We start from the raw sequence: 25,291 nt of genomic DNA on the forward strand, positions 1-25,291 counted from the left end.
CTTATATACTCTGATATGCTCTGACATGTTTTGAGGTTGATTCAATATATGGATGCTCTATGTGGTTCATCCTGCTGGATTACATTGTGTGTTCAAGGCCATAATTTATCACTAAGTAGTACTTCAGTTTCTTACCTTTTCTCTTCCTCCCTGATACCTGTTTTGAGTGAAAACACTCTTGTGTTTGGAACCCTTTTCCCCCCCTCTTTTCCTAGTGAATCCTGTGATGTCTTTTGATTTGTAGCTGGGAACACATAGCATATTAGATGTATTCATTTAAAGAGTTCCTTCATGTGCAATTTGCATTTTCTTTTTCATTGAGTACTGGTAATCTCAAAGAGTGAATCCTTCAGCGCACTTCAATAGAAAAAGATTCAGAAATATAAGAATATCTGTATCAGGTCAAACCCATGATCAGACTCTGAGTTTCCAGTGTCAAAAATCAGATACTTGTATAATAACTTGCTCACTTGGGAGGTTTCTTTGAAATTCCTGTTAGTAAGTTATTGGCTTACGTCTTAATACAGAGGCTTACATTTATATATTTATTTATTTATTTTGGAAATCCTGTTAATTTCAAATCTTGCTAAGTGTTTTGACTGCTGGTGAAGTAACAATGGGGACAGCTGTTAGCTGGTGAAAATAATTTGGGATTGCTTAAGTGTCTGTAAAGTTTGTTCATGTCTCTTTTATACTGAGCTCTGCTCATGTGTCCCTTCTAATCTTGTTAGATACCTGTAGGGGGAGGACAGGCTTAACCTTTTTCTAGGTAGGTGATTGCTCTTAATTTCAGTGGCCCACTCACCAGGGCTCCCCCATCCTCTCCCCCCCCCCCCCCCCCCCCCCCGTTTACTGGAAGGGTGACTTGCTCTCCAAGGTGCTGTTGTTCCAGACACCAATTGCTAGATCCTGTTTTCTTGATGTATCACAGGTTGACCTTTAAGTCTGTCTATACTTTTTTTTTTTTGAGGAGAGTTATGGGGAAAAAAAGACTTTGAAGGCAATACTGAATGGATGCTTGTGCCATAAGGCTAGTTTCTTTTCAGTGACTGCCTTTAAGAAAGTACTTCACCCATTTACAGAGTATGTGTACATTTTTTATCTCCCTAAAGCCCTTCTGTTTCTTCATACCAGACCAAGATGACCAGCTGAGCTGGATTGAGGCTAGAGCCTTTTATCCTTGAAGGCAATACTGAATGGATGCTTGTGCCATAAGGCTAGTTTCTTTTCAGTGACTGCCTTTAAGAAAGTACTTCACCCATTTACAGAGTATGTGTACATTTTTTATCTCCCTAAAGCCCTTCTGTTTCTTCATACCAGACCAAGATGACCAGCTGAGCTGGATTGAGGCTAGAGCCTTTTATCCACTTAATAAAGGTATATTCCCATCAGTGAAGAAAAAGCTATTTTCTTTTCCTCTGTCTGGTTTTAAGGCAACTTACATATAAGAATATAATCCTGGGACAGGCTTTGCCAGTCATACTAAGCAGCTTCTAAATAAGCAAATCTTGAAATTAAAGGTTCATTATAATTAAATAATATGAAACTGAGTAAGATGAGTCTTCTAAGATAATGACAGATTTCAAACTATGTATCTAGCTATAGCTCTCTCTGCTCATTGTTTTGGCTTTCATAATAGTTCTAGCTATGAAAATGGATTTTTGTAAATATGTATGACATTTTAAATTGTTTTTTTTTTGTTCCATTCCATATAAGAAAACAATTACTTTTAATAGCTTTTCTTCTTATACTATAAGATCATTGGTGTTACAACTTTTCTTACCTGCAGATATTCATCCTCTGATTTAATGGCTGGGGGGGGAATTTATATATAAAGTAGCCTTCTCAGGATCATAATATAATCTTTTGGTTTGCAGTCTGACTAACCATAATGTTTGAAGCAGGCTCTTGCTCTACAGATTGGTATTTAATTTGATTTTTGTGCCAAAATTTATCTTTCTACCCAATGGAATCTGAAAGAGTACAACCACTTCCCCCCCCCCCCCCCCCCCCCCCCCCCCCCCCCCCGGCAGGGGAGGGGTAAGCTGTGTGAACTTTCTTCATATCACTCAAGTTTTTGAGATTTGGGGGTGGGGGTGCAAATTAGGTATCAAAGTAGTAGCGTGGTATGCAAATTCATCATTGCGTACCATGCCACCTCACTAGCTTTGGACAATCAAACCCCTGGGCCCACGGCACAGCATCACTTTCCCCTGGCGTGACCAAAAGGCACGCTTCCTAACTCACGTCGGAATATTTTGGATGTCAGTTTTCTATTTTCTCTCCCAGTGCGTCCCTGCCTTGATGGAAGGAAATGTTGTTTTCCTGTCAATTTGGCAGACTGAGAGTTGAAAGATAAGTTACAAGTAGCAATTCATGCCTCTGTAAACTCATGGAGTGCTCTACTGCAGGCTGCAGAACTAGAATAAACCCTGGTAGAGGCAGAAACAAATTGACCTCTTCAGAGTGTGCATTTTAAGCCATAAATCTCCTGCCCTATTTCAGAGCTTAGTCTCTGTCATGATAAACTGTAGTGGACTAGGCCACTGTTTGTGAAGTTTAGGCAGTTAACAGCTTAGGATACTAAATGGAGCTTGAAAATCACTTGCTCATGTGGAACAGCATGTACTTAAGCTGGCTCTCCAGAGGTGAAAGGCCAGAGTATTCCCTACTGCACAGCCTGTTTTCTATTTCAAAACACATGGGTATATGAGAAATCTTCTTATAATAAATGCTACTTATTTTAAAACAATTTCCCAAAGCAATAAGATATGACTGTTTATGTACAGTTTGAAGTTTTTCCTAATTGCAGAGTCAGGGAGCAGGAATGGTTAATAACTTGGATCCCAGTGAACTTTTCATATCAGCTTTTGGTTAGTGGATGTCTGATAAACTAACAGTACCCTCAGATTTTCCTGGCAAAGGAGAAATCCTCTTTCCTTTTCCTCGCTAGTATGACAAGCAGCTCTGGTATTCTTCTCATGCACCTGGCAGAGAGAAGGAGTGGGGCTCTGGTACTGTACCCCTCTCCCAGGCGTTAGAAATTTCTAGGCTGGAAATACGAGTGAAGTGGAGAAGAACATTCCTACAACTCCTCCCCACCTGCCCCAGTTTCGTGGTTGTTTTGAAACGGTGATTTGGCTCAACTGTCCTCTCACTCTAAACTTTCAGTTATCATTTTCACATAGCTCTGGTACTTTTCCCTGCTGTTTAGGTTCTGAGTAGCAAAATGCAACTGATAAGCGTCTTTCTTAAATTTTCTGTCTGCAGGCTCAGGAAGCCAGGCACGTCCTGTCTTGTATTTCTTTTTTAATTTTCTTCTCATTAATCTTTCAAGTGTGATAAGCTTGTTCTGAAAATACTGCAGAAACTGAAGACTTAAGCCTACTCACCTCCTCCAAGAAGCTGCCTACTTAGCAAGTGGGGAGTAGGTGTCTTAAAGCTTTTTAAAGCCTACGTTAAGGACCTCATCTAAATCAACAAGCAAACAAGTGAAAAGTAATTTTTTTACTGAAATGGTGTATTTCAGAACTGTTTCATAAACTTCTAAGCAAGTTGAAAGTAGAAACTGGAATCTTCTATTTTAAAAAACTTGTTTCACTAATTACAGATGTGCTTGTTTTCTTCTGAGTTTTCATCTTATCTGAAATCTGTGCACTGATTTTTCTTGTTTTCCTTTTAATTTTCAAAAAATGTAAAGGAGGAGTTGGGGGCATATATAAAATAATGACTGGTGCTTCAAAAAAATCTAAAGATCATTTTGAATGGAATGAGATGCCTAAGTCACATTAAGGCATTGAAGTACTGTTCACCTTCATATTGAAAACTCGTGTCTATAACTTGTTTGCAGACTGACATACGCGTGTATTGACTTTCCATCTGTGTTGCTAAGATTCTGATTAGTGCATTGGTTACCTGAAGTGTTGCTTCTGTCATAGTATTTCTGCTGTGCCTTTGCCTGTTTTACAGGGGTCGGATACTGTTGTGACTAGGGAAGGAATTTGTTATGCTTTATTGGTTTCTTTGTGAGCCTGATGTAATGTCAGCTCATATTTTAATTATGGTTCCTAGCCAAAAAGTAAGTTGCAAAGCACTTCTCAAATTTCATGCTTAATTGCTGCACTTCTCAAATTTCGTGCTTAATTACTCTTATGGGAGTTGAATGTTCTCTGAGAGGATGTGTTTTCCTGTTGTGTATGGAAAAGGGTTTGCCCTTCCGTTCTGACAGCCTGTAGAAGTTGTGATGGAGAATCTTAAAGCTGACTGTGAGGAAGGAGTTGTTTTTCTCTTCAGCTCATTCACTCATCAGTGGTTCTGCTCCCTTTAATAGCTACAGTCAAATGTCACCTCCAAATCTGGCAAGCTGATGCCTTATTTGGTTTAAAGTTAAAGCCCATTTTGGCACTGGAAACTGAATAAGCTCATTCCAGAAGAGTAAAGTTGGAATGAAGTTAGCAAGGCTCTGTGCCAGCAGATAAGTCCAGTATGCTTCATAAATTAACATGCTGCCACTTACATAAGTTTTTAAACAATACAAGGTAGCTGTTAAACAACTCTGATGTGCTTGCCATTCAACATTACCTGAACAAATAATGCATAGAAATTGTTAGATTTATGAAATCTCTTTCATGATACATATTATAGAGCCGTATTCAGGAAACAGTTAAAATACTTTGCTAGATGTGTAATGACATGTATCTACAAGAACCATAACAAAACTCTTCAGACACCCAGCATTGCCTCTAATAAAAGCGAAGTCTCACTTTGTATTTCTACAAAAATTAGTCCTACTTCTTGATTTCATCTGTAATTGTATGCATTTAGCTATCATTTAATCTTTTTTTCCTACATGGAAACTTTAACCTCCTTGTCTTTTCTGGAGGAAAGCCTATCATATTTATTAAAGGGATGGCGAAGAGATCAAGTGGGATCAAGAGACTTATCTCCTGTTCTTTCCAAACCATAGGGGTAAAATGTGAATGTTGCCACTAGATTATTCTCAATGGCTGCTGGTGATTCTTACAAATGAGCTTTTCTCCAGTAGTGGCTATAAACAGGCATGAATGTCTGTTCTGACAGCTTATTGCCCCGTATACCACTAACAAGCAGATGTTGCTGCCTTGCCTGTGGGCCCTGGTAGAAGTGGATGGGAATGCTTTTTGGTGGCTTTATTACTGTTTGCCTGAGACACTTTACAGTAGTTGGGGTAGCTTCTCCACCCCAGACCTCTTGGGAGGGCAGAGAGAGTAGAGCATCAACTATCGTTATGCTTTTCCTGGGTGCGTGGGCTGAAAACGGGAGGGGTGCCTGTGTCTGTGTAGGACAAAATAAATGTACAAGTGCTTTTAGTATGCCAGTGGTACCATATATCTTTTCTTGTACTGGGTTACATGATACAAGTGTCGTGGTTTAACCTCAGTCAGCAACGGAGCACCACACAGCTGCTTGCTCACTCCCCCTCCCCCCACCCGGTGGGACGGGGGAGAGAACTGGAAGAGTAGAAGTGAGAAAAACTTGTGGGTTGAGATAAAAACAGTTTAATAATTGAAATAAAATAATAATAATGCACTGTGCATCACTTGCTTTGTGTAATTGCTCACCACCTGTCGACCGATGCCCAGCCAGTCCCCGAGCAGTGGCCCCCCCGGCCAGCTTTCCCCAGTTTATGTACTGAGCATGACATCCCATGGTATGGAATGTCCCTTTGGCCAGTTTGGGTCAGCTGTCCTGGCTGTGCCCCCTCCCAGCTTCTTGTGCACCTCCAGCCTTCTCAGTTGGTAGAGCATGGGAAGCTGAAAAGTCCTTGACTAGTGCAAGCACTACCTAGCAACAACTAAAACATTGGTGTGTTATCAACATTGTTCTCACCCTAAATCCAAAACACAGCGCTGTACCAGCTACTAGGAAGAAAATTAACTCTATCCCTGCCAAAACCAGGACAAGTCAAGTATTGGCAATGCACAGAAGAGAAGAGGCTATCTGACAGTCCTTTGGGAGGAAGTAAGGTGATGAGGATCAGGGAAATGGGCAGTGGATGTGATGGAGGTAACATCAGCTCTTCTGAGGGGGTACATTAACTTGTAATTCAGAAAACAGCAGTAATTTTAGATCCTTAGAAGCTGTTGGCTGACTGTTTCATATATGACCCAGTCAGCTTCTGCTGTGTACATCTTGCTTAGACATTGCGTCCTTTCTTTTTAGACATGCATTTTGTCATTGCTATCCAAGTCTCAGTCATGGGATGTGAATTACTGTATCCATACTATTCAGAGACTAAAACTGGTACAGAATGCTGTGGTATGTCCCTGCTATGTTAGTTTATAGAAATATATGCTGTAATTGTTAAAATGTGATCTTTAATGTGGAGTGACTACAAACCTGGCAGAATTAGCCACCTTCTCCTCCTTAACTAATCAAGATAAAAGGTAAACTACAGGAAAAGGAATGTTTGTGTGGAGATTACCTATGTTGCTACTGGAGAAGGAGCTGATTTTATTCAGTAGCACTTTATGTGACAAAAATTTCAGAGAACTTTGCAAAGTTCAAGACTTCAAGAACAGATCCATAGTATAATTTGTGTGACTAGAGAAACCTGTCAGGCAGGAGGTAGTAGCAGTGCTACTTTAGGAAAAACTGCTTTTTGAAGAGATTAACGTTTCTTGTAATTATTCCTGGATAAGAGAAAGCTTGTCCTTCTTGGAGTGGTAAAACGGTCAGCTCAAGATCCTGTGTGTAGTGGTTAAGTATGTCTCTCCCCATGGAAACACTTGTGTGTGTATGTTTTCTCCCTTCTTCTGGTTTATTTTTGTCAGTGAAAGTTTATATCTGGAAAAAGATCTGAATTGAAGTATCGAGAAAAGAACAGTGATTTCTTGGTAAAGAAGAAAATGCTCATGCTTGTATGATTGTGATTTGTACTTTATTCCTGGTCTAAGCTTTAGCCTTCCTCTATATGATCTTTAAATCAGTGGGTTTTTTTTTTTTTCCTTGTCTATAACTTTAAAATTATTATCCTACTTCTGACTTATTGAGAATGCCTTCCATTGTAAATAACAGATAATAAAAGTCTGGGGATGCTACCACTATCTACAAAGTACCTTTATGGAAGACAGAAGTAAGGTAGGAGGCAAAGCTGCCCATCCTGTCTGGGGCTTCTTCTGGCATTTCTCCCAGTTCTAATTCTAAGCAGTTCTTTTTAGTCCATGTCTTTATCCTCAGCTGTAAAATAGTGCTCTTTGATAGGGCTCTTCAGATTTAGCAGAGCAAAGTGCTTATATACAACTGGAGTCCAACAGCGTGAATGCCATTGAGAATGTGTCCCTGGTGTTTCCCTTGGGCTTGCTGCAGGTTTTTGGAGGCATGTAGGCAATAGGAGACCATAAGGACTTGGAGTATGGTCCATGGTGGCTTATTCTGTATCACTGAAGTTGACAGGTTTTTCCATCGACTGTTCTCTGTGTGTTTGTGTGCATTTGTGTGTATGAGAGAAAGATACCTTTAGTAATAGGTATTTACAATTATTTTGTATTAGTCTACTGACCTACAACCTGTCTGGGAAGCTTAGAAGGAAGAAAAGAAAAGTTTATTCTGCCTTAAGCCTGAAAGAATACATGGCTTTTTCTAAGTACAGAGTAGTCCAGGGTTTCTCCAAAGCATGTGTCAAACTTTCTGATCAATACCTTGATGTATTTTGTTGTCTCCCAAGAGATGAGACTTCATACACAAACAAACAATGAGATGACATGTAAGGCCACAGTCATTTGTAGTCCAAGTGCCAAACCTTCTGAGTATTTTTCTCTAAGAAACAGGCATCAGAATTTCTTTTAATATACAATCGTTGTCTTACGTTCCATAAAGTACTGTATTCAATATCTATTTTTCTTTCACCTTGTGGCTTGGGTTTAGCATTTTAACAGCAGTTGCTATGGAAGAGTTAGCCATGTTTATTGGGTCATGACAAACGACAACAGCTGAAAGACTAATATGGTATTCTGTTTTAAGTATAAGGTGGGCCCTGAGCCAGAGATCAGCAGCTTCAGAATGTAGCTAGCCACAAAGCTGGATCCTAGGGTCCTGACGCACACTGTAGTTACACAGGCGTAACGCTTAAATTTAGCCTATACTTTAAGTATTTTCCTCGTTACAATTTTGATTTCTTTCTGCTTGTTAAAAGGACACTGTCAGCTTGTTCATACCCATGAATTAGTTTCTTAACAGCAAAAGAAAATACTGAATGGAAGTAAATAATTATGCATTTCACACCTTGCCCTGATGGGACTTTTTGCTTTCTTTTGTTCAGTGAATGTAGGAGTAAGTGCACAGGTTTGAGAAAACATTTGCAAAAGCTGGCTGTATCTGAAATGGTCAATATGAAAACTGTCATAGAATCATAGAATCATTAAGGTTGGAAGAGACCTCTAAGATCATCGAGTCCAACCGTCGACCCAACACCACCATGCCCGCTAAACCATGTCCCTAAGCGCTGCATCTACACATCTTTTAAATACCTCCAGGGATGGGGACTCCACCACTTCCCTGGGCAGCCTGTTCCAATGTTTAACCACTCTTTCAGTAAAGAAATTTTTCCTCACATACACAAACAGTCTTAAAACTGGTATTCATACATCCACTATTGCTATACTTCAGCATGCCAGGAGCGAATATAATTCATACCATAGCTGGGAACTTTTGCTCTTGAAGTTTTCTAGTGCTGTAGAAACCCAGGACAGAATTTGAGTGTAATCTCTCCACAGCTTTTCAAAGGATAATCCTCTCTCTACAATATGAAAACAGGTAAATCATGGTATATACAGCTAATGCTTTGAAATGTGAGTAAACCTCTCCTCCTAACAAAAATCTCTCTGGAAGTAAAGATCTGGAAACTGTCTTGCTTACAATCCTTACCTGAAAACAAAAAACCATTCAGAAATGCAAAAAAAGTCTCCTTGAAGGTTGAGTTTTTCTCTTGCCTGTCCATTGTGTTTTAGCATTTTCTGTTTTGCACTTCCCAGAGCTTAAAAGTAACTTGCCAAAGTCTCCTCAGGTGAGGGAATGTCAGGATGTTTGAAGTCAGGACCTTCTAACCAACACCGGTCATGTGCTGTGGGAGCTGTTAGCCAGCATACATTTTATGGCCTGATGCAGGAGACCTCTTCTGTCTTTGGAAGTTCTGGATTTTCAGTAATGATGACCAAGATGCCGCAGGTAATACTTTTGGTAGACATCTGGATAACGTAAGGCAAGAGCCAGAGTGCAGGACCTTGAGTAGGTTAAAATGGAATTGCAGTATTTTTCAGTTGTAAAATGTTTCATACTTCCGTGGCAGGCTGCCTTTCTGTCAACAGTTCTCTTGCCTCTGGGGCTGACGGGGAGAGAAGGAGTGGTAGAACAGGAGGGAAAAGTAGGACAGGCTGCCCTTCAGGGCAGGCAGTAAGAGGCCCATAGAGCCTGGAGAATTTCAGAAATGGCTTGACTTCCAACGAGCTTGCCATAGCAGGTGGTATCTTGCCCCGTTGATCTCGCTCTTTTCTCTTCCTAGCCTGGTCTGACTTGAACAGTTGCCTTTCTCAGGCTTTCCTGGGGAGATAGCATTTGTGGAAGCACAGGGTGTGTGTGGTGAAGGAAGAAGGCTGGCAAGGCTAGGTCCATGAAATAGGCTAAGTATCCTGTTTCCAGGGCCTGAAACAGCTCTCCCTGGTCTCGTCTGCCTCTGATATCCCAAATGCACTGCTCTTTCTCCACCAGTAATGACCCTGCCTCTCTGTTGGTTTTTTTTGTTTGTTGTTTTTTGTTATTTTTGGGGGGTGGGGTGGAGGACTAACTTAACCTGTGTTTCTGAAACATCTGCTGTTCCTGTATCTAAGGTACAGGATGTGCCTGTGAATGTATGTCTATAAGTAAGTGACACAATTTATTTTAATCTAGCGATTCCTCCCCCCCCTTCCTCCCCCGTATTAAAGCAATGGTTAAGACCTTAAAGGACCAAGGTCCTCTTAGGATGAGTGCTGTACAAATAAGCTGCAGAAGGCTGATTCCTGTCTCGAAGCCTGCACTGTTTATGACCACGCAATGAAATAGATAAACAAAGGAAGAGTGTGCTGCAAAAAATGAAGAGGGCTTGGATAGTATGCAGTAGTTTCAGGATGCTACCATTTATCAGTGATGTGTGCTACTGAAAAGTCAGTTTTCTGTAACAGCTTAAAACCCAGCAGTTTTGTAATTAAAACTGTGATGATCTGAAATTATTATCTGATGCTGACGTAGGTTCGGGCCGATTTCTTCCTCTGGCCACTCTTCTTTAGAGCTCCGTTTGACTTAAATAGTAGGTACGAAAATTTTGCACCCCTCTATAGCAGTCTGCTCGCTTCAGGACATAGGTATGGACTGGTGGCTAGCAGAGGGGTTTTTTGTGTGTCCTAGATGTTTCCCGGTGGTTTTGATGGCATATGGCTTTCGTACTTTCCACTTCAGATTGTGTGTAGTGCTGCTTTGTGCCTTGAACCTTGGAGTTGGCTGCACGAGCAGATGAAGTGAATCTATAAATAGTTCCTAGAGCTCTTTGGTGGCATATAAGTATTGCCCTCTACTACCTCAGGCATACTGGACACATTCATTTGTTCTCTTTTATGGTTTAAGGAGGAAGGGCTGATTCTCACCTGTTCAAATATTTCCAGTTACATGTAGAAAAAAACCCCTATCTATAACAGATGAATCAGTGGTAGTGTAAGAAAAGCCTTTAGCAGGTCTTGAGCCAGCCAGTATTTGTACATGTTTCACATTACAGTTTGGAGCGTTAACCTGGGGAAGCATGAGTTGGGTTGTTGCATGCTTGGGGTTTATCTAGCAAATCACAGCGACAGAAGCAGTGCGATGACCCACTTAGAACGACATGTTCCATCTCTTCAGTGTTCCCCGTCTGCAGTGCTGGTTTCAGTTGTATGCTTAACTCTGTGTCGAGAAAAAAATCTTGATGCAAAGAACTGAAGGTTTGATTAACACGACAGTCCATTTCCTTGATTCTTAAGTGGCACTTGTAGAAAGCCCTGAAATATAATGCCTCCATTTTATTTTAATGTAAGACAGCCAAAAAAGTCTTAAAGGACCAGATCCTTTAACATATTTAAATAGCAAACTGCTGTTCAAATCAGTTGGAGCTAGAGCCTGGCACCCAAAGCGGACCCATGTGAATACAGGACCCTTTCTTGCAAAGGGAAACAGTAGCTTGCGACAGAGAAGTGTATCTCCTCCTTTTTGGAGGGAAGTATCAAGAGTCACTGTGTGTAACTCTCTGGTAATTCTTCAGTGATAGAAATAAATAATTACATTATTCTTGGGGTATTTTCTAAAGTGGTTTACTGATTTCTCTGATGGATGGAAAATGTAGGAGTATTACTTTGCTATGCATGTATGTGGGTGATGAAATAATGGCTTCCAAGCTTGTTATTTGTGTTGGCAGCAAGAAATGTAAATTGTTGAGATGTGAGTATCTGTACTGAGGATAAACCTAGCAACGCATTTCTGGTTGTCAGTCAACACTTCCCCCCCTGCCCCCTCCTACAGTGTCACTTGTGATGTAATGCCATTCTGCTGAAGCGGAACCCTCTGTGCACCCGATCTGTAATTAGATGTGACGTCACTATACAAAGGCTGCACAAAAAAATTGCTATGGCATAGTTATTATAGGCATTAGAGCTATTTTAGCAAGAATGCTTTCTACTTTCTGGTAATATTAAATAGTCTGTTAATGCAGAACTTTGCTCCTTCTCTACGACTCTTGAAGAAACAGAAGTTAAATACTAGAAGGCATAATTCTGTAATGCTTTATAAGAGATTCACATTGATGCAAATGAAACAGGAGCTGGGAGTTTTGGGTGCAGAGGTGCTAAAGAATGATGGTGCACAGTGTAACCAGCCAGTGGGATTGCACTAAAAATTGTACCTGCAGGATTGTTCAGGCTCTTCCCTGGTTTCATCACTGCATATTAACCTAGAAACTTCTGTTATTCTTTTTGTGTTTCAGACGTGACGCAAAATACATGAACAAGAGCCTGTATGTCACTGGTATCACTTTCTTTGGCCTAAATAGTATCTGACTCAGGGTAGTGCAAGGAGGAATTCATTCATTCTTTTGTTTCCCTTTCAGTGGATTTCTGTCATATTCTACATATATATATAAAAAAATATTTTTTTAATTGTCAAAGGAATATGACTTCACTATATTGATGAGAATAATAGATTCTATTGGACAATTTTCTGCTAGGACTTGGGAACTTAACTATCTGGCCATTGGGGGCGAGGATAAGAGTAAAATGGTGTTTTTTGCATCCAGTCAAACAAATAGCATGATGTTGATTGATTACTTGTAGAGTTGCAGAAGAAAGCCTTATTAAATTCATCTTCCCTGCTTACTGTGTATGGACGAGGTACCGATTTCTACATGTTGGTCTGGCAAGTTCCCTGCTCTGTAAAATGGGTGGATTCAGATCTTAGCCTGATTGATATTTGCTAGATGTAACAAGGGGTTCTGCTGTATAAACATGTTTAAAAATGGAATTATTGGCCCTTTCAATATGTTTTTGCAACTTTGGAGCCACATATAATTTGACTTTAAGTTAACTTGCCAATTAGTTCCCTTCTCTAGTACCTATCTGCTGTGCTGTGTAGTGGGAGCAGTTAAAGAAGCGGTTTCTGGTCTCTGCCCGCACTCATACTTCTCAGTATAATAAAACGAACCCAAACTGGACACTCAGTTGCTTCAGTGCCTCTCTCTTGTGCAATTTTCTTTTCAAGCTAACGTAAAACTGTATGACCAATACTGTGGGATCTGTTGACTTCAACGGCGTTTGCTGTTAACTGGAGCAAAGGTAGGGTTTCACCATGTAACTATAACTGCTGTAAGGGAATATACTTAGCAATGACCTAAGGTCCCTCTAGAGCTACTGACTTCATGTTTCTAGCTTCCCGTTGGCTCGTGCACTGCTTTTTCAAATGCACAGGAAGCACCTCGTGTTCCTGTCCGGGTTCTGTGCATCAGCATTTAAAAGGCAACTAGAAAATACCAGGCATCGCAGAATGACAGCATGCTTTGCTTTGGTACGGGTGACAGAATGTTAAACCTGCTGCGGTGACCCTGCGCTGAGTTTGGGATATAGATCATTACCCTGAACTGCCCGTGCATTGGTCTCCCTGGCTTGTCGGTGACTTGCGGGTTTTCTTGTTTGAAGAGGCCTTTGCCTCAACAGCGGGCGCACAGCTCGCTGCAGCGTAGGTGGTGGAATCTTTGGTGTTTTTTTTTTTTTTTTGGGACACTCTGGTTATGTTACCTGTTTATCTGTAATGTAGCACAACTCTGCAACAAACTTGATTTCATGTGGACTGACACAGACTTTTCTTAGTCTGCTAACACAGCTGCCATGTCATAGCATTAAAAGAAGATCCTAATAGAAATCAAGATGCATACTACATATCCTGACGAGGTAAAGGGAAATTGATTTGATACATCATTTTCTAGAAAAATCTGTGAATATCTGAGGCTTTTAATTGATTTGTTCTGGCCTGTTCCTAGACATTAAACTGGCTGGCCTCTAATTCCCCAGGTCTCTCTTCCTCTGGCCTTAAGGACAAAGCATTGCCTAGTCCTGTGAGGTCTCCTTCGTGAATGTATAGGGGAGTATAAAAGGCTTATACAAGGAAGCTCAAAAAAATCCTTCAGTCTGTTCCTTAAATAATGTAGGTGGGATTTCAGCAGACAGCCGATTTGAATATATTTGGTTTACCTGATCATAACTTTAGTATTTCTCTACTTTTTGACTAAAACATTAACACTATAGTTTTTCCTGAAGTGTCAATGACTTGCTATTCTTATTACAATGACCTATCTTTTTGCTTTTTTTTTTAATCCCCTTTGCAATTAGCGCAGAGGATGCTATTTCATCCCTTAACCACTCAGACCCTTAACCATCCAGAATTTTTTTATATTAGTGAGACTACACCGACCAGTTGATGTTATTAGGCTAGCTTTTATAGAAAAATACTATTAAAGCACAATACTTCCCGCTTCTTCCAGTTCTTACAGGTATATGGCACAAAGCAGTGCTTCCGTGCTGTCCCAGATCCCGTGCTGGGTCACCCAGCAAACAGAAAGGACAAACCACACGACGTTTGATTGTATACTGCAGTATTTGGTTATAGAGCTGTCAGAAGAGATGCATGTGGTGGGTTTAAGCTAACTTAGCACTGGAAGGGCACATTTACCTCAGCAATAATAAATTGGGCCTTGTCTAAACTGAATGCACTCCCAGCACCGACAATGTTTATACTGACAAAGGAGTTTATCTGCTGGAGTTTTAACAGCAGTCCTGTAGACAAAGTTAACATTTTAAGTTACATACTCATGTATTTATTTAGAGCCGACGGTGGTTTTGCATTTTCCAGCCCAGCTGCTGTAAAGACAAAGCTGAGCATGAATGAGACTTGAAGTAAGTTATTCCTGTCCAAACGCAGGTTGCTGTCGTGCTGCATTCTTCAGTGGTAGAAGTACAGCGCACACAGCGTTTGGGAGGAGGCAGCCCGGCAACGGCGGCCAGCATGGCTTGGAGAAGCAGGACCAAAGAGCTACTCTGAGGCACTAGCAGTAGCTGTCTTACCAGCCGGGGGTGGGGAGGGAAGGCTGCTGCTTGCTTACTTTGCTTCTTGTTGCAGGTTTTGTTTTTGTTTGAACAGTTGATCCTTGCCAGACAAGAGACATTAGTATGGTATAATTCAGTTTTGCAGGCAGAATCCCAAGTGTAAGATGCTCCACAAATATCTGTATTTTCCTTAAATCTTGCTTCCGTGCTGTCACTTTACAGAGGATTTCTTGTTTTGCTTTTGTGAAAGGAAAGGATTAGGGCATGGGAACTTTTGCCAGCTATAAAGGGCTTACTGTTGTGTATTTTACCTTTGTGCTTCCGGAGTGAAGGGTGGCTGCCAGAGCCAGAAAAATTATCTCAAACTGGCACAGTCAATGCAGAAAGTCCATAAAGCTGCTTTTGGATTCAAGTGTTTTAGGGATGACACTGAAGTAGACCAACTGAGAGCTGTGTGGGCAATGCTAGTTGCCCATATATATAACCGGTGTATGCTTGGTGGTGGGGAAAAAACCTCTGTAAAGGCAAAACTGCATATAAGCTCGAAGAGTTAAGCGCTTTGCAACACTTAAGTAATATGTTATGTGTATTTTGAGAAATGATGGGGGAAACAGTTGTGTACTCCAAGCAAAATTTATTAGAAGTCTATTCAAGAAAAAAACCACAGAGACCTTCTGCTTGTAGGAATTCAAAGTCAGTTACCTGAAAGCCAGGTATGAAAAACGTGTATTTTTCTAAAATCAGATACAGAGTAGAAACAGTACTTTTTAAATATCACAGGCAACAGATATTTAAGCCTTCAATCATAAATGGCATCAAAGATAGGTATTAATCTCACAGCAAAGCTGCATGCAGATCTAGTTTAAAATTGAAAGCCTTTGAATATAAAGCTTTTGCCATGAAATCTGCAATAATAAAGGTATGCTGCACAAAGATGTTTCTTTACCTTTGTCTTAATGACATTTCTCAGTAATAAAGACATATGTACATTTAGATTTGGCTGGTAAACCATATTTTAATTAATAAAATTTTGCATAAAATGCTATCTTACAGAATTGCACTATCCAGATGTGCTTATGGTAAATAGAGCAAGAAAGAAAAATGCATTGAAATGTTTTGTATGTGAAGAGGGCAAAGATCAAATACGGAACTTAATTTTTTTTTAAAATCAACAACCAAATGGCTCTGTACAAAAAAGCAAACATATGTACAAAATGCTACAGAGACTACATACATTTTGATAATTTCAATCCTTTACCCATGAGAAATGCAGTAGAAGCTTTTGCCATCTATAAGGTGCTGAAGAAACCAAATCTGAACTTTTATTTTTATAAAGCCATAGTAATTTTCATCCTGTGCCTTAATTTCATTTGCTATTTATGCTTACCTTTGCTTACAGAAAATGTATGTTTTCAAATACTTGTTTCATTCAGGAAAAAAACAAACCCACCTCTCAAATGTATCAGTTTTAATACTTGTGACTCTTTTTTCTGTACTAAATTTCTAAAAAGAATGTGTAACTCAGGTTTCGTTAACATACATATATTTTTTTATATATATATATATATATATAGTCCCTTTGCACTAACGCCGTTTACTTCCTGCTTCTTAAAATTCCTGTGATACGTAAAAACACTAACCTCTCAAATTTCATGTTGCTTACTATTACAACGTTTTGATTACAACCATTTAATGCCAGACATCAGTAGCAAGTTATTATTGTTTATGCTTGTATCTTTGTCTGTCTCTTCATTAAATCCTCTTTCGCGAGGTTTTATGCCTCTTGCACTTCTTACCTTTTAACAGAAAACACTATAGCTTTATTAGGGAAAAAAGAAAAAGACGTTTCGCCAATACCATTGCACCCGTTCAGAACGCTTGCAATTCTTCCATTTTTCACTACGCTTGTTTGAGATTTTACAATCTCTGTGCATATGTTACAACATAGAAGTGCAGGCAAAAAATCTATATTATAATTTGCAATACATTGTAAACCAGTACAATAGGCAAACCTGTGATACGGCAAAGTGAAAGCAACAAATGCTGCCAAGCTAATAAGAATGTGGAAACTCAAACAATTTTTTTAAAAATAGTAAACAGCAACTTCCCCCTGTATTACATGCATGCTGAAAAAATCCCATCAGACTTCATGGTAGTGCCACAAATGTCCAAACCAAGAACATCTTCTCCCACTCCCCACCCCCCCATGGCAATTCATCTGTGAACCTGTCATCAGGCTTTTCCTATTGTGTTTCAAATGAAAAGACTTTAAAGCAGGGAGCATTTAAATGTTGAAACGATTCCTCTTGTTTCAGAAAAGCTTAGTTATTCACACCGTGGTCGTTGCTGTAATACTGCTGGAACGGTTTGGCAGATGGGATGGGATGAGGATGAACTAGATGGCCTCTATTTGAGACCGCAAGCAAGAAAACAGAAGGCCAGCATAGCATGTTTTCTAGCAGCTTTATGCAGATGTGTTGCAGAGATGCAGCATAAATAAGTAGGGGAAAAAAAAAATTCACAGCCTCTTGACATAGTTTCCAGGGAAAGTACCAAAGAATTTGGTTCTTCTCGAGGTTCCTGAAATTAGAAGCAATAGATGAAAGATGGGAATAACAACAGGAAATCACTATGTAAGCATGGCCTTTAAATTTTTATGTCTAATATTGCACAAACAGAAATATCTACAGTTCTTTATAATATAACTTCAAAAAGTTGTTTTGAATTTCATTTGTGAGTTGTGAGTTTTAACAAACTGTAACTGCAGGAAGGAAAAAGCAAATACAGAGGCATATTTGATTAAATTGTTAGGCCTGATTAAAATCTGTGCTAAAATTTTGACTTGGTACATAGAAATAATTTAATTTCAACAACATCAAGTCTATTTAAATAATTCTGAATTTTTGAAATGCTGAGGACTAGCTAGATGATTGTTAGCCACTGTGTGCATGAGGGTTTATGGAATGATTAAGCCACCTTATCTAGGCTTAGTTATGAAATCTCTGTTCAGTAATACTTGGTTCTCACAAGCAGTCAATGCGTAGATGTATTAACGCGAGGAAGTTTTATGTCACCTGGTCTTTATGAAGAGAGCAGTAATACATAGTCCATTTTGTGTCACATGAGAATGACAACAGTGCTGTACAACAAACTGGAGGCACGTGTCAGTTTGTGTCCATCAATTCCAAAAGACACAAGTGAAAAATCGCCCACTGACTTCAGTGGATTTTGTTTGGGATTTCTCCCGATAAAGCCAGGTTCACGTTTATTACACTGAATACCAAACATTAATTTGTTTAAAAGACACCAAGCAAAGAGGGCAGCAAAGTCGGGGGGGGAGAGAAAAAAGAAAAAGCAACTGAATTAAAACATACCCACAAACCATCCATCATCACATTTTTCCATCACATCAATGACATCTCCCTCTCTGAGCTCCAATTCATCTTCATTCCTAGGAGTATAGTTATATAGAGCCTGAAACCTTAAATAGGACAAATGATGCATTTTAAAAAGAAGTAAGAGTTCTTTGCACCTTTGCTGAAGTAAAGGACCTGGTTTAAACATTAACTAATACGTAACACTTCTTGCAAATATAGGGGAAAAGGGTTTATTTTGCCTGGTGGACTTCAGGGCTAGGTAAATAAAAAAAACTTTTTTGGAAAGGTAACTCATCAGACACTAAAGACTGTGGACTCAAGGCAAGCCTGATGGCTCCTCAACCAGTTAGTTTAACCAGTTGCTTTGAACACAGAATTCTAGGTTGTTTGTTGTTGTGTGGTTTGTGTGTCCCTCCCCCCGAGCATTAATTTATAGTTGAGTCACCAAAACAGAAGACTTGTGGAGTGGGGAGTCTGTAGATGCGCTAGCCCCTTAACCTGCCACGGTCAGCACCTAAAACTGTGGCTCTGCCTTTGAGCTCTGGAAAGCTGAACCTAGTGTACGCATTCTTGGCCCCAGCAGAGCGAAGGGCCACGCAGCATAACCAAGGTGGCTGGCATCCTTCTGTAGTCGGTGGAAGAGGGTGCCCAGGAAAGTGGCTCACGCGCGCTATCGCTGTGACTGGGGGACCTCCCGGGGCTCCTCAGTAGCAACTGCTGAGGTGAGACTGGGCGTTATAGGAGCCCTGCATGAAAAAGAGGTGCCTACCTCTGTGGGGAAGGTGGAGGGTAACTGCTATTTGGAAACATGCAGCTGTAACCCCTTCCCTGGTTAAAACTGCCCCTGCTCTACAGATATATAAAAAAAAAATTAATCTGAGAGTGAGGGAGAGGCCTGAATCAAATCAGGGGACATAAGGATGGAAACTCAAACAGTATTCAGACACTGACTTGTATCTCTACCCCAGCCAGGGGCTGCAGATTGAAGGATCTGAGGCGGATAAATAGAAAGAGGTATGAGATTGCTAAATTTATTGTCTTTCATTCCTCGTCAGCTTTTAATTGAGTTTCCTGGAATTGAAAGAATGGCAATAAACTCTTAATAAGGGGAACTGAAGGTGCTTGGGCTGACAGCCCATGGGAAGATTGCTGCAAAAGCCCATGAGTCCTGCAGAGTCAGAATCTGCCTGTCTTTTCTAACCATCTGTGCCCCAGCTATGACTGACTGCATGTAAAGGAGCAGGGTACAACTGAAATTGTACAAAGGACATGGTTTTAATTTCAAAATATCAAACCAAAACATAATCATGTCCATTTTTCCTGCTTAACAACAGTTTACTGACTTTAAAACCTTAATGCCATTACACTTCCCCCAGTAAAAACAAAGTAACTCCCCCTTTGATGTGTTGGTACTGAATAGTCCCATTAGCTCTGTATCATTCAGGCAAAGTATCCATGGCTTAAATAGGATGTTTATTTAGGTAAAAAATTCCTGCTCATGAAAGTCCCATTTGAAAATTCCATATACAGGCTGGTACGAGGCTTAGTGTAATGATGATCTTTTTGAATAAATCACACTTATTTTTCAGATTGCTGGTTTGGAGAGAAAAAAAAAAAGACACTGTTCCAAGAAAAAAATGATTTTTTTTTTGTTGACTGGCAGTTATCTCCCTAAATCTGTAAAGTCTGATTTTTTATTTTAATCATACTAACAGAATGGAACGGGAGTGGTTATTTAAGCAATTACCTCTGGTAATTTGTAGCAGGAGTAAGAACGATCTGTGCAAAAAATTAAATGGCAATAACATTTTCTGTCATGCTTATCATTATTCGAGGAAAGCAGAGCTATGATGATATTCCAAAACTGATTAAATGCAGCTTCCAAAGGTACAGGAGTTGCAGCTGTAATGTGTCATGAATAGGATTCAAGCCAATTACTTACTCAAATGCACTAACAAGAACTTCCCGATTAGCACTCTTTGTACTTTTGAAATCTAATCTTAGTCATTTCTAGATAATCCATTTTAATAACTCCTTTGTAGTCATTTCATTCTCTCTTTACTAATCTAGGAATTTCTTAAACATGAAAACTCTACTACCATTTACAACGCTAACAGAATACATATTCAAGACAAAGAATGGTTAGTGGACAGTTTAAATATATTTCTATTTTTAACTTTAGGAATAAGTAACTTTAGTCATGAACTACTTAAACTATGTTGAACAAAATTAATTTGATAATTATTGCTTACAAAACAGAGTTAGGTGCTTCAGTATGCTCAACAAAACCAACAGGAGCTTGAGAAAAATGGTTTTGGTGCGATTGAAACCAGAATGTCTAATTTTCATTATATATTATCTGTGGTATAGTTATTTGGTAACTTTTTGCCCCTCTCTTCTCTCTTGCCATTCCTTCAAGTGACTAACAGGTAAACTTTTAAATACTTTTAGATGTTAAGCCTTAGGAGAATTCATCTAATAGGGCATACTCCAAAGTGCTCTGATGCTAAAGGAAGAATGGCTACTGGTTTTAATGATCACTGAAGCAGGACCCAAGTGCAAGACTGGGGGGGGAGGGAAATTAAAAAAAAAAATCGAAACAATCTTGCACTGAACTTGCATTTTAATAGTCAGCACTGAAATACTCTTACATGCCTGACATGTTTTATCCCAAGTGATTACATTGTTTGTGAAAATAAGACTTGAGATCTAGGTGGTTCTTCAGTTTTCAGAAAGGCTTTCTTGTATCCAATTTTTAAATTGCACATGTAAATTACACCAAAAAGTGTGAGCCTGTGTTCCTGTGATCAACATTATAGTTATTTTTTTCTCTCTATTCACATCCAGAACTGTTTCTGAATAATTTTTGTCAAGTCAGTAAAGCAGTTTGTGAAAATAAGACTTGAGATCTAGGTGGTTCTTCAGTTTTCAGAAAGGCTTTCTTGTATCCAATTTTTAAATTGCACATGTAAATTACACCAAAAAGTGTGAGCCTGTGTTCCTGTGATCAACATTATAGTTATTTTTTTCTCTCTATTCACATCCAGAACTGTTTCTGAATAATTTTTGTCAAGTCAGTAAAGCAGAGGAGAGTGAGTTGAATCAATGTTAAATCTTTAATTGACATTCTGCTGAGATGTAAAAATGGAGTGAATAAAAAAAAGTCAAACTTTTATTTTTACAAAATTATTATCCCTTTTAAGTATAAACAATGAAGAACTGTAAGTTGGCATGTCTGTCTGAGTTGGATGTAAATTAAACAACTAAGGCTTTGCCCTCTGGGACCTTCTTGGATATCTTCCTACATCATGCGGTTATCTGTAAATTTCTGGAATCTCTTCATAATTGTACTTGGCAGGTTAACAAATTATTTGACAATGTGCTGGCTATTGCTTAAATGTTAGGTTTTGGTTTAGTAGACAAGAAGTATACTTACGGTTCCCCCCCACTGTGTATGTTTTCATGAGCAAGCACAGGGCGCTGTGGCTGAAATGAAACGATTTGAAATGTAATGAAGATTTATAGTCTAAGGTCCAAATAGTTGGATAGGAGCATGATACATGGTTGCTTGAGAGTTCATATTCTACCTTGCATAACCTCCCCCCCCCCCAAAAAAGTAAAGTCTTAAGACATGGCAAGCAACAGAACCTTGGCAGGTTTAAAGATCTGATTTTTGGAGGACATAGTAAAAACTAAAACAAAACTGTGAACTTTATCAACAGTCCATTCTATTTATAGTAGAGTAGAAAGTTGGAATAGAACCCTGCTGCCTCTTCACTGTGATACAGAAATAGTATTAGAAAAATCAGATCCAACTGATGAACATTATACATTCCTTGGGTGAAGTATATTTTTAGATAAGTAGAAATAAAATCTCCTATACATAATGGCAGAATTTAGAATATTCATAGACAAACAACATACCAATTTACATTACACGCACACACAGTACTAACTTGGCAGGCATAACATGCTATACTTTAATTCTGTTTCATCTCAAGGGGGAGCACAAAGCCATGCAGGCTGTTGGGAAGCAAAGAGCAGAAAGAATTTTTGAAAGAATGCATGTAATTGAGTGAAAATAACAATTAACACTTTTACTTCAGAGGAAAAAGTAGTTTGTATTTCCAGTGCAAAGCTTTATGAAAGGAACTACTTTCCTTCCTAATGGAGCATTACCCACCACTAATATCCAATAAATCTGAACGCAATGGAAATGAAAAATATTAACCTCCTACAGAAAGCACATCCTGTGTAGAAAGACATTGACTTATACCGATTAGAATCTGGCAGGGGCCAGAAACAGCGCAGGAGCAGCTGCTTGGGAGAGCTCTTGATGTGAGCAGTGATCATATTCTCTGTTGACTGAGGGTGCCCTATGGTCGTGCTGTAGAGACTGACAGTCTGATACAAGTCTGGGAACTGTGTCGGTTTTGGGAGTGTGGATATCAAAACACAGCTCATGGCACTTTCTTTCATGAATTGAGTAAACTGCAACCTGATCTTGAAGCCATGGGATTTGTCTAATGCTCCACGGTTCTCTCTTTCCCAGGTTTGACTATTTCAGTTCATCTTGCTTCAGTTTACTCTTGAAGATGATGCAGCCTTCCATGAGAGAAGGCTGTGGTAAACAACCCACAGCCTGTTGATATCAATTGAATGTTAAAATGCACTATGTTTTTTTTCTCCCCCCAATCTCCAGATGAAACTGAAGTAGTTAAATTTCTTTTCATCATGTTTGTATGTGTACGTGCAGAAAATATTGTGAACATTCTCCACTTCATCTTTACAGTTTGTAGAGTATAATTTTAAAAAGGTGCCTAAGATGCAGGCAGGTAGATTACAGAACTTTTATTCATATTAATGATAGCTAGGTGGGAAAGAGGTTTTCAAAGTTAAAAAAAAAAAAAAAAGTGTTTATACTCTTTGACTCTCTTCTCTCCCTCATTTAACTCTTCTCTGCCAGTGTACAAGAAAGAAGGATAATTTTTACTGAAGAATCCAACAATAAAGGTTGCAAATTAGACATTTCAGTAAACCCCCTTCAACAGTTGGCTTGTCAAGCAAGAAGAGAATATTCCACTGGGTAGATTGCTTGGAATTTGTATTGGAATCTGACCTTATTCTCTGCTAACCTTTCATCAGGTCCGTAACTGAGATGAATGCCAAAGATAGTCAGAGATGCAAGAGAACTCAACTGAGGTTAAGGATTTTTCTTGCAAACAATAAAAGTCAATGTCCTAAACAATACTACAAATGATTTAATGCTTTGAACATATACCAAGCCAGGAAGAAATTAGGTAGGTCAGTATTATCTTCTTTTTCTGTATATGCTTCAATACTTTAAAATGTTTTATTGCTAGTTAACTACTGTAGAAACGGATGATAGAAAATCAAGGTGAGTGAAGATTTTCAACTCTATGTTATTGCTACAGAGAAAACTTTGACAGAATTAGAATCTGGGAAAACTACGGTAAAGTAATCTGTGCTATGCCTGGACAGGGGGACCTTGGAGCGCTCTCTCTATCTGAATGCATTCCTCAATAGTACCCCAGCTGACATCAAGAAGCTTTCTCCCCATTTTCTTTCCCTAAGCTCTCATTCCCACATACAGCGGCATTGGCTAGAATGGGGACTGTTGCAAGGCCACGCTAATTGCACTCAAGAGATATCATGAAACGCATCACCCTATGGGTAGATCTTGGCACTTAGGATTTCTAGTTTCCAACTACAACTCAGTTCACTACACTATTCTGTTTCCTGGGAAAAATTGTAGGACCTAATCCCAAAAACATTAAAAAGCGTGTAGTCAAGTCAATGGTCCCAGTTGTACACCTGATTTTCATGCATGATTTGATATGTGCTTGCATATAATGGTTCTGTACAGTCCTGAACATGCAAATTAGGTGTACAATTTGTGCTCTTGTAGCTTTGGAATTAAAGTCATAAATGCACTAAACATTGACCAATACAGTCCTCTTAATATATTGATTACATGCCATTCATTTGGAGTAACATGCAAAATTAAAATAGGGCTTAATCCCTTTTTTATGGATCTTATTCCCAGTTGGACTTTCTTTGGGATGGTGTTGGTCCGCTACTACAAGAATCCTGTGATTGAACTGTCTCTCTTCAGTGATGAAGAAAGCACTGTCCCCTCATACCTGGTAGTAAACAGAGGCCTTCCAAAAAGCCAAGACTTTGAAAGTTACACAAACCTGCATATCTTAAATTAAAATTCAAATTTTAAAAAGGGAACTACCGGAAAGACGATAACCTAAAATCAGCAGCAACAGCATGGAAAACAGTTCATCTTGTTATCAGTTTTAAGAGCCAGATGTTAAGAACCAGATGCAGAGAATAATTTAGTCCTAAACTGAAAGTAAAACATAACCCATAAATTCTTACTCTCATACAGTTTAGGTTGGGTTTTTTTTTCATAATTTAGATCACCTTTCTGAGCCAAACACATGCAAACTCTAAACAAGCTGACTTTGGTAGGTAGAATTGTTACAATTACGTTACTGTTATATTACAGATATGAAGGGAAAGGCTAAAGAGTGTGACAGTCTGGAATCACAGTGCTTGGATAAAGAGCACAGTGTTGGGTGAACATAACATAGTAGCAACAAAACATTTTGAAAAGAAGGTCATGGATTCAAAACCAAGAATTCAGCCTGTATACAAAAGCTTGTATACATGCGATGAAGTATAAATTTTTGATTCTTGGAAGCTGTAATTTTAATAAACTAGAAATGCTTTGAAACAAGAGGAGTAATTTAGAAAAAAAGCAGGCTAAATCTAAAGAACTTTGATGTCTTACATCTTGTAGCACTGGAAATACTGTGCAGTACTGCAGAGATACAATACACTAATGGATTTATAAAATAAGTTTTGGCACACACAGACCTGTTGGCTTTACTCAGACATAGCACAGAAGCACAACAGGAAGAAAACACGGCATACTGATAGTGTTGAGACACTTGGGCAAAAGCAAAATACTGAAAGACTAGACACGGAGCTCCTTTTCTATGGAAATGCTGCTGTTGCACACGGGGCATCCAGTACCATACCCTGTGTGAATAGCTGTGACCTCTGACAGATGAGCTGCAGGATCTCTTAGTCATCAGTGGGCTACGAGGAGGTTTACCCATAACAAATACCTCTCTCTTTAAATTAGCCTAGAAAAACCACAAAAACTGTGTCAAGTGAGAGTTTAAGAATGAAGCATCATGGGATTTTTGTTGCTTCATTCATACATGCAAACTGGACATGCTTTTCTTGATA

General features: G+C 39.2%; 1 protein-coding gene across 3 annotated transcripts in view; it reads right to left on the reverse strand.

Moving 5' to 3' along the window:
- Positions 1–16,603: 16,603 nt before the first annotated feature.
- Positions 16,604–25,291, reverse strand: part of SORBS2 (sorbin and SH3 domain containing 2) — a 149,706-nt gene continuing 141,018 nt past the window's right edge. For 2 of the 3 annotated variants that reach the window (XM_009277377.2, XM_019471560.1), the window contains 3 exons: positions 21,441–21,490; positions 18,002–18,108; positions 16,604–17,207 (listed from right to left, as the gene is read on the reverse strand). In XM_009277377.2, the coding sequence (XP_009275652.1) occupies positions 17,146–17,207; positions 18,002–18,108; positions 21,441–21,490 (219 nt within the window). In that variant the 3' untranslated portion in view covers positions 16,604–17,145. Of the gene's footprint in view, positions 17,208–18,001; positions 18,109–21,440; positions 21,491–25,077; positions 25,186–25,291 lie in introns of all 3 variants that reach the window. The other variant, XM_009277376.1, reaches the window with a different exon arrangement.

This window comes from Aptenodytes forsteri, unplaced genomic scaffold, assembly GCF_000699145.1.
Source record: "Aptenodytes forsteri isolate BGI_AS27 unplaced genomic scaffold, ASM69914v1 Scaffold65, whole genome shotgun sequence".
Classification (NCBI taxonomy): domain Eukaryota; kingdom Metazoa; phylum Chordata; class Aves; order Sphenisciformes; family Spheniscidae; genus Aptenodytes; species Aptenodytes forsteri.